The 9,789-nt window shown below is 39.1% G+C and overlaps 1 protein-coding gene across 1 annotated transcript; it reads left to right on the top strand.

Annotated features, from left to right (window-relative positions):
- Positions 1-2,494: 2,494 nt before the first annotated feature.
- slc25a35 (solute carrier family 25 member 35) lies at positions 2,495-9,347 on the top strand. Its single transcript, XM_035432094.1, has 5 exons — positions 2,495-3,195; positions 4,822-4,887; positions 4,988-5,140; positions 6,130-6,264; positions 6,506-9,347. The coding sequence occupies exons 1-5, from the start codon at positions 2,824-2,826 to the stop codon at positions 6,674-6,676; spliced, it is 897 nt and encodes a 298-aa protein (XP_035287985.1). The 5' UTR covers positions 2,495-2,823; the 3' UTR covers positions 6,677-9,347.
- Positions 9,348-9,789: the final 442 nt, after the last annotated feature.

Genomic DNA, 9,789 nt, shown 5'->3' with positions numbered 1-9,789 from the left:
CTCAACAAAAGGTATACATTTATAGAAACCTTGTTGTAACTAGGTAGCTGTTTTGTAGGTGACTTAGTTAATGCACTCGTCTTAACTAGTGCTTGTATTTTTGCATAGACTGCGTTGTTGCTGTTCTCGTTTGTGTTAGTGTTAATCAGTTTAACCTACAGGGTCCAAGTTGAATTATGCGGTTGTTCCCTGCACTTGGAACGATACTTCTCTCTAGGGTTTTCAACACACTTCCTGGTTCCTGGTTATGGTTATACACTTTGTTGTACGTCGCTCTGGATAACAGCGTCTGCCAAATGCCTGTAATGTAATGTAATGCAATAGAAACCGGCAGTAGCAATGGGAGTGTTTCACAAACCCCATAATTGGTGGTTACATAGAGCTCTCAATCATCAACTTGTTAGAATCAACCAAAGTCATTTTTTCTTCCATATCAGAATATAGTGGCTGGCTCAAAATAAATGATCAGATCAAAGCACTTCCCATTTTTGGCATTGTGAAGACTCAATTTCCCATCACTGTCTGACAAACATTTGCAGTACTGAGTTACTAAGAAGTTACCAAAACTGACTTCTTTACCTCAGGCTTACTAGGAATCTTCCATCTGCAGGCATGAAGTGGCTTACCTTGTAACAAACGCAATTCCCAGTATATTGGAAAAACTCCCTTATGATGTAAGGTTCATTACAAGGGGGAAGCCTGGCTTTTTTTCAGGGCCTAATGGTGTTCTTGTCCGGAACACAAGTTGTGTTGCAGAGCTCAGAGCTAGCTCACAAAATAAAATCATCCTGTATGCAGGAGTGGTGAAAACAGCAACTAGCAAAACTGAGGTTTCATCTAAAATATTTTAATATTTTTAAGAATCAAAGCCTTTTTTAAGAGTCTCTCTTTACGAGTATATTTTAATTAATGGCAAAGAAAATAAAACAACCAAATCTTCTACAGAATGCACACACACATGCACGCCAAAAACTTTCCTCAAGCCTAAGTCTTTAGTTAGCTTCACACATCTGTTTCCTGCAGCACTACTTTTTAAACACATCCCTGAATCACAGGGATTTTTGGTTTTTAGTAACACACAGAAATTTAAGTGCACAACCTTTGCTCACATTTTTGCATTCAAAGGTCTGCAATTGTCTGAACTCACACAAGCTACCTGGCCCACAGGAAAGAGGGGACTGATTCTTAAGATGCAATTCATTTCAGCAAACACCCAAACACCCATCCCCAACTCCTGTAAGGAGTGCACACCAACAAATAAAAAAATTGGATGTGTGGTGAGCGAGAGACTTGTTATGCCCCGTGTTTGGCCATTGGCTGTGATTCAGAGGTCTCCCAGGGAGACCGTGTCTTTCCAATTCTTCTGGTAACCCTTCTCTTTTTTTTTTTTATAAAGAAATCATTTTCAGTTGGGCAGGAAGGGGGGCGTATTTGAGGAGTAAGTGAATGTGGAAAACCTGAGAGACGCTTCAGCCCCCCTTCTCAGTGAAATCAGACCAGCTGGAATGTAGGTCACTCCTGTTCAAAGGGGTACTCTGTTTTGCAACTTACCCCACTAAAAATTCTCCGCAGGCCTATGCTTCAAAATTACGAATTTTTGCATTTCCTATTCAATACATCGGAAACTTCAAATAAAATCACATGAAGTTAAACTTATACACCTATTTTTAGATCACCTGGCAAGTAAAATGTGTCAGCCGAGTTTAGTCTGCACGATAGGCTACTAGCATGCCACGTTTTCTGTCACCACAGGCGATAGGATGGCTGTCAATGTACATTCTTTACGGAAGGATTTGAACTGTTGTTCATTCTAAAAATATCTAAAACAATCTCTCTCCATGTTCTTCATGAAGCGACAGCACAGTACCCAGCTGTTTCTATGGTCTGGGGGACACGCTTCCTTGGAACTGAGCACTCTTTCTTCAACCCCAAAGCCTAACTCATGAATCATGTTGCGAGTTTAGAGAAATGCCCTTTGGGGATAGTCTGACAGCAAGCACCCCTCCCTATTCGAGTACAGCATTATGCCTCTAAATTTCATCTGACTGTAGCCTTCTTTGAAGCTAACTAGCCAACAGTTGCATTGATATGCATTCACTAAACCATTTCAGATTGAATTTAATAATTTACTTATTAACTAATGGATGGATAAACTAATGCAAAAGATGTAGTGATACAGTAATTCATTTATAAATACCAGAATCTACAATACAGTACTGAGGATATGTTTTATATTAATGCTTTCGTGGCTGGATCATTTTATTCTATCGACTATTCAAAACATATCCTACATTTGAAAATAAATTCAAGTTACGACCACGTTTCGTAACATTTTTGTGACATTGTCCTGTTGGAACAGGTTGGCCTATAAACTTCGCAACAAAAGCGCATGCAAACCCCACCCATTATTATTCTCCTCCCGTCCAATCAAATGGAGCACGACAAAGGATGAGCTACACTCAACAATTTGATTGGACAAGTCTGCCGGCTGCAGTGTGGGAGGTGTTCTATTTGACGCTGCACACGCAATTTGTTCGCGCTGACCGTACATGTGTGATGTAAAAAGACTAGGGGACAGCAACGGGACCATAGAGGACATAATTTGAATGAGAAAAAAACCTATTTCGATGAAGTGGAGCTAGATTGAAGTGATGATCGTTATTGCTTGTTGCAGTGTGGATATTTTTCTAGTCCCATTTTCTTGGGGTTGGTGTTCGATGTATGCTCATTCAGATGAAATTAGAATTGGAGAACAGATCGTCCTGTGATAGTTGAATCAGCACATACTGAGAATTAGGTAAGCGTTGTCTGGAAACAGCAGCCATGGATTTCATTCTCAGCGGAACGGCTGCTTGTGGGGCTTGCCTTTTCACGAACCCACTTGAAGTTGTGAAGACTCGTATGCAATTGCAAGGCGAGCTGAAAAGCCGGGGCTCATACCAAGTGTATTATCGCAATGTATTCCATGCCTTCTACACTATTGGTAAAGTTGACGGAATCGCCGGGCTACAGAAGGGGCTGGCCCCGGGGTTACTGTATCAGTTTTTCATGAATGGTGTCCGGCTAGGCTCGTACGCAATCATTGAGTCTTCAGGCTACATCCACACGGACGGAAGAGTCAGTGCAGCCAAGAGTACCGTGGCTGGAGCAGTCGCCGGCGTAGTGGGAGCAGTCATGGGAAGTCCGATCTATTTGGTGAGTAGCTATTAATCCTGCTTGCGAAATTACAGAATTTTTTATACATAACCCCGATTTGCTCTGCCAGGCCTGTATTGCAGCCATCTTCAGCTGTTTGTTTCGGGGCCGAGTTGCCTTACACTTTCTCTTCAGTATTAAACACATTTTCAATTGGATTTAGATCAAGTGACTGACTTGACTGACTAGTCCAGAATTTTCCAGTTTTTGGCTTCAAAAAAAATCCTTGCAGTTTGTTTGGAATCATTGTCTTGCTGTAGGACGAAGTGCCGTCCAATGAGTTTGATGGCATTTGCTTTAACTTGAACAAATAAGATGCTTCTGTACACTTCATAATCAATTCTGCTGCTATTAGCAGTTACATCAATGAAGACAAGTGAGCCAGTACCTGTAGCAGCCAATCATGCCATACATAACACCCCCACCACCATTTCTCACAGATGAGGGGGGTTCATTGGCTCTTGAGCAGTTCCTTTTGAGCTCCCTTTGCTTTGGCCATCACTCTAATAAAAAGTGAATCTTGGTCTCATCTGTCCAAAAGACCTATTTCCAGAACTCTGCAGGTTCTTTTAAGTACTTCTTAGGAAACTGTATCCTGGCCATCCTGTTCTTGCAGCTAATTAGTGGTTTGTATCTTGCAATCTAGCCTCTGTAGTTCTGTTCATGAAGTCTACTGCAGACAGTAGCCACTGACACATCCATGCCTGCCTCCTGAACCTGGTCTGTTGGACAGGTATTTGGGGGTTTTCTTCATTATGGTGAGAATTCTTCAGTCATCAACTGTAGAGGTCTTCCATAGCTTACCAGGCGCTTTCCATTTACTGAGATCACCAATGCTGTCTTTCTTCTTAATAATGATCCAAACAGTTGATTTTGGTAAGCCTAAGGTTTGGCCTATTTCTCGGACTGTTTTTTTCTTATTGCTCAGCCTTATAATGGCTTACTTGACTTTCACTGGTACAACTGTGGTTCTAATTTAAAAACAACCTCTTGTTGGTAGGGTACTAAAGTGAAGACAAACCAGTAGCCCTAGCTATGGCACATGAATGACTTCACCTTATATTCCACCTCGAAAAGCCACATAAAGGGCCGGTTTCACAAACACAGATTAAGCTCAGTCCTGGACTAAATTGAGTTTTGTATGGATAATCACCATTTAAAATTGAATTTAGGACTAGGCTTAATCTGTGTCCATAAAACTGACCCAAAATGTATTAAATACATACTGTTATTGTTGTGTATAAAAGACACTACATATGTTTTACTTTCAACTGCATATTAAATGTGAAAACTGAGCGAATCAGTTGTATTTAGTTAGAAAATGAAAATATTGACCTGGAATACAGATTGATTTAATGTTGTGCTTTGTCAGGTTTAATGTGCCCCCCAATATTAACATACCGATCTAGCCCAAGCATGTTTTATCAAGGAAAGCAATTAGGCTGTTAACCAAACTAAACTGAATAGGAACTTTTGTAAGCTGCTGTAAAGCTTTAATCCCTTTTTAAGTGTTATTCTTTACTTAAATAAGGTCAGTTTTGGTGTAATGCTATGCTGGAGAAAGAAAGGGAGATGTTACTTCACAGTACTACGAGTGTGTATAAATGGTCTTTCTGTGCTTTACAGGTAAAGACTCACCTTCAGAGCCAGGCCACCTCTTCCATTGCAGTAGGACACCAGTACAAACACCGGGTAAGGGTTTTTTCTTCTTCTGTCTCCTATAAGATAATAGCTGATAAATTAATCAGCCTTTCTCTCTCACACATTAAAACCCTGTCCATTCCTGCCATAGGGGATGTTCCACGCCTTCGCGGGCATCCACCGGGAGCACGGCATTCTGGGGCTGTGGAGGGGTTCGAGTGCAGCAGTGCCCAGGGTCAGCGTGGGGTCAGCCGCCCAGCTCTGTACCTTCTCTTCTTCCAAAGAATTAATCACTGACCTGCAGGTAAGGGAGAGACAGGATGTGGGATGGTTTTGACACATTGGTTTTGAGATGCTCAAAACTAGTTTTTAAAAGAAAAACTTTTTACTTTTAAAAGTGTTTTATTTGCTTTATATTAAACGAAGGGCGCGGTGGAATAGCAACCTGTTTGCATACTATACTATGTGTCAACCAAAACCAACGAACCCAACGCATTTATGCCTGCATGGAAAATACATTACAATTCATTTGGGAAGCAGATGTTTTAAAGCAGTTTCTGGGATGGTAAACTACTGGGTGCAGCCTCCATCTAATGTCAGGGCCATTTGCTTGCTCACTGAAAGAAGATATTAGTGTGTATAGTGTCCTTTCCCCAGCAGTTTAACAACTTAATGCTTTCAGGCCTCCCTGTGTCAGCAAAATCTCTTGGTCTGTACAGTTTAAGGTTAACGTAGGATCAATGGTTAAAGCCAGAAAGATTCTCTCCTGCATGGGAGACTGGCTTCCACACAAAGTGCAAAGAACCATCATACTGATTTACCTTATCAACCAGAACCCAATGATGGTCCGACCACAGCCCCCTACATTTCTAAGCAGTGCACATGTTTGACTGTACCTGCTGCAAAGCTGCCATTCTACTAATTAGATGCATGACAAAATGAACTGGTCATTGGGTGAATACAGGCGCCAGCCAATGGTGATCTTTCCAGAAAAAAAAAAGATTTTTGGATGCCCGCCAACATGCCTTAAGGAGGATCTAGAACCGGTGGCACAACGTTGAGGCAACAAGATTAATATTCAGCGACTCTGTTCTCCTGTAAAAGGCCTGAGGCAATAGACACTCCTACCTGTGGAGCCTGCCTTTCTCCTGTCTGTTTGGAGGCTTTCAGCCAGGCACAGTCACTGCTGTGACAGAGGGAGAGGAAAACTGATTCAGGGTTTGCGCACAACATACTTGAAGGGTGACTGGTGTGGGATTCCCGGTCAGCTCAGGAGCACCTCCATCTTCGCAGGTGTTTGCAGAGGGCAGCTGGCTTATAGCGCTGAGCGCTGGAATGATGAGCAGTGTGGTGGTGGTGCTGGCTATGACGCCCTTCGACGTGGTCAGCACGCGTCTGTACAACCAGCCGGTGGATCAGCTGGGCCAGGTAATTCTTTGTAAAAAACCCTAAAATCTCTTCATTGTCTCGGGGGGGGGGGGGGAATTATGTTTTTGAATAGCTGACGTTACCTTGATTTTGTGTGAATGGTTAGAAATTGGACGGGGGTGGCAGGGCTGGGGACAGAGGGGTTTAAGGAACATTAATACAGCTCCTCTAACGGGCGCACACACCACACACATACTCGAATGCATCTCCCTTTGGCTGACTGTGTTACTTGTATCCACAGGGGAAGATTTATAGGGGATTTTCAGACTGCTTCTCCAAGACCCTGAAGAAAGAAGGGTTGACTGGGCTATATAAGGGCATTGGGGCCTCCTACTTTCGTTTGGGGCCCCACACCATCCTGTCTTTACTGTTTTGGAATGAGCTGCGCAAGCTCTACCAGCCTTACAGGTAGCACAGACATGCAAAACTGCTCAGATTGGAATGCAAGCTATTTTCCAAGGCCCATGTTGAAAATCCAGAATATCAAGTTTGAGGATAAAAAAATAATGGTTAAGATAATCAACCAATCATGCCCTCAAAGACTGGAGTTTTGTACAAAATCTTTAGAGTTTTATATTTGGCTAGCTTAACAGAAACTAGAAACTTGGAACTTTCAGGATTTAAAAAAAATATTATTTGGTTTATGTTTTTTTCTCATCCTTTTTTAATTGGCTCACCACCACCCTCCCTTGATGGAGGACAGTTTGATTTATATAATGACAATATTTTGCATATACTGTATGTACGTATCAAAGGGGTGAAGCTGCTGCTCAGAACATCAAGATATCAACATTTACAGTCAACAAAAAAAAACAACAAAAAAAAACAGAAACACTATTGTCTTTTTATGGAGCCCAACAACAAGGGTTTCCGTAAACAATGTTTTTTGTTTTTGACTGGTTCAGACAGTGCAGTGAAGTTTATTTTAGATATTTATAGAAGCTTCTGATGACCTGCCAGATTTAAAATGGCTGATATATGGGGCTATTGGTGATTTTTTTTACAGGACTCTAGCTTTCAGAAATCAGCATCTTTTAATTGCAGCCCATTACATTTTGTGTTTTACAATTTTATTAGTGTAAAAAAGCTGACATTTTAATTGTTTATTATTATTATTATTATTATTATTATTAATAATAATAATAATAATAATAATAATAATGATAATGTATTAATAGAATTTATAAAATTGACAGTCAAATACACTCGCAGACATGACCCACGCAGACATGAGGAGAACATGAAAATTCCACACAGAAAGGCCCCAGTCAGAATTTGAACCCAGTGCTACCCTCTGCACAGCTGTCTTATCCCTATTTTATTATTCCTTTGCAATCTATGTACAACAGAGATACTTTTCTGCAGTTTATACCAATTGAGCCACAATGAAAAGTGATTTCCTCTGGTCACAATATTAATTACGTTACTGTTCAGGTAAAATATTTATATGCTATAAATATTTATTTTATTATTAAATAGAGATTGCCCACAAATGCAAAATTACTTAAAATAATTAAAATGATTATCACAAGACATAATTTATTATTAAAATATTAATACATTTAATAAAAATATATTTAAAATTCTGAAATAAGGTAGTTCAAAAATATTTGAGTCTTTACAATTTTAAACTCAAATCAGTCAGAATGAATCCTACCGTAAATGACACTCCAGAATGTTTGGCCTCATGTTATATATTTAAACTAAATCTTCTTTTCTAAATAAAGAGCTTCTAGTATAGCTAGACGTCCCTGGTGCTAAGAAGTATGTGTAAAATCATTTGATTTGTATTCTTGCATTTAATAAATTTATCTTATTTGATTTGATCACAGCTTTTTATTTCACTACGCTTCAACTTCACTCAGATATTTGACATCAACATCCACAGTTACTTTTCATATTATTTGTGAAAGTAACTATTTTTACTATTATTATTACTTTACCTGTACTGTTGGCAACATTTTCACATATCATTTTTAGAACTGTTTATTCCAGGTCTTATATTGATGATGAACTGCAACACATTTTTCCCTTGTTAGTATTTCCAGATGTTACAGAAGGCATACTTGTACTATGAACACGTATTTCAAGGAACTGCCATGCAGTATTAATTGGCTTATTGCATTGTATTTTTTTGAGAACAGTTCAGAAAGAAAGGGATGATTCAAGAATGAAGTATTAAGAGACCACTCATTTATCTGTGTAACTGTACATTATTTCAATTCTTTTTAACCATGTATCTTTGCTGTACTTTTAACTTGTTTTGACTTGTTGACATGCAAAAATCATGATCATTCCAATAATGTTTTTGGAACAACTTCAAATTGTACAAAATGTATTCCAGAGAAGGCTAGGTCTGACCTGTATTCTCAAAGCAGCCACCATTTTCTGTTAAACATCCAATGAAGTAGGTTAAATTTTGAACTAAATGAGTCACTCAGATGACCCCCTCCAAATGATTTACACAAATGTATGCCTGCACATTACTTAAAACAAATAGCTAATTTTTTTTACTTTTAAGCTTAAATGGGTTTTACAAGTGTTACTATTATGTACACCAAAATGGAATATAGTTTTGATTTAAAACAATTAATAATAAATGAATAATTAATGTTTTTGTTCTTGGAACAGAGTTTATTTTATTGCTTATTTATTTTATGCCTCACTAAGAATGTATGAGTTGGATACACATTCCTCAAGTGTAAACATTAGTTGGATCATATTACCAAACTGTACTTCTCTGAAGCAAAAGGGTAGATCGTGCAGGTTAGCATATGAGTGGGAGAAGTTCATCTATGAAGTCCAGTGTTGTGACCAAATTTTGCCAGTATGCCACATATCTGGCAAACCATGGGTAGAATCAGTAATAGGTTTATCAACCTAAACATGCCCGACTCATTTAATTATTTGCTCTGATAGATTTACCGTTACATTTCTGTAACCATTCATTATATCTTTACTATTACACAGGGGTTCAGGCCTTGTTTGGCCTAATGTTCCTTTCTGTGTCCTCTATGAAGCATCTTTGTGTCAATATCTCTGTAAAAAAAGGTGCTGTACAAATAAAACTGAATTGAACTGAATTAAATAGTCAAAGCTGTTACTGAACTTGTATCCATATCAACTTAAGTATACCAACTGTTAGTTTTATAATGCATAAAATAAATTACTTAAGGGGGCGAATGTTGGGGTGTATGAACATTATACCTAGTCAGGTCCAGAAATACTGGCATCCTTCTTATCACTGGAATTTGGGGGGGGGAGTGTCAGAAAATTTGACAGCTCCTATCTTAATGAAGAGTTGAAGTTTATTAGAAGTATACAAGCAATAACAGCAAGGTAGTGATATGATCTAGCAAAACCTTCACACACAACTGTCTCAATGGGTTCAGAGTCAATCAAATGCCATTATCAGGACTGAATGGCTTTAAATACCCTTTTTTTAGACATTGGTTTCTGAGGTGGGGAACAGAAATGTATATTCAAAATAATGCGATTTGATTTCAGAAAGCCAGTATCTGGCCT

Source organism: Anguilla anguilla, chromosome 9 (genome assembly GCF_013347855.1).
Source record: "Anguilla anguilla isolate fAngAng1 chromosome 9, fAngAng1.pri, whole genome shotgun sequence".
NCBI lineage: Eukaryota > Metazoa > Chordata > Actinopteri > Anguilliformes > Anguillidae > Anguilla > Anguilla anguilla.
This window is presented reverse-complemented; position numbering and strand designations above follow the sequence as displayed.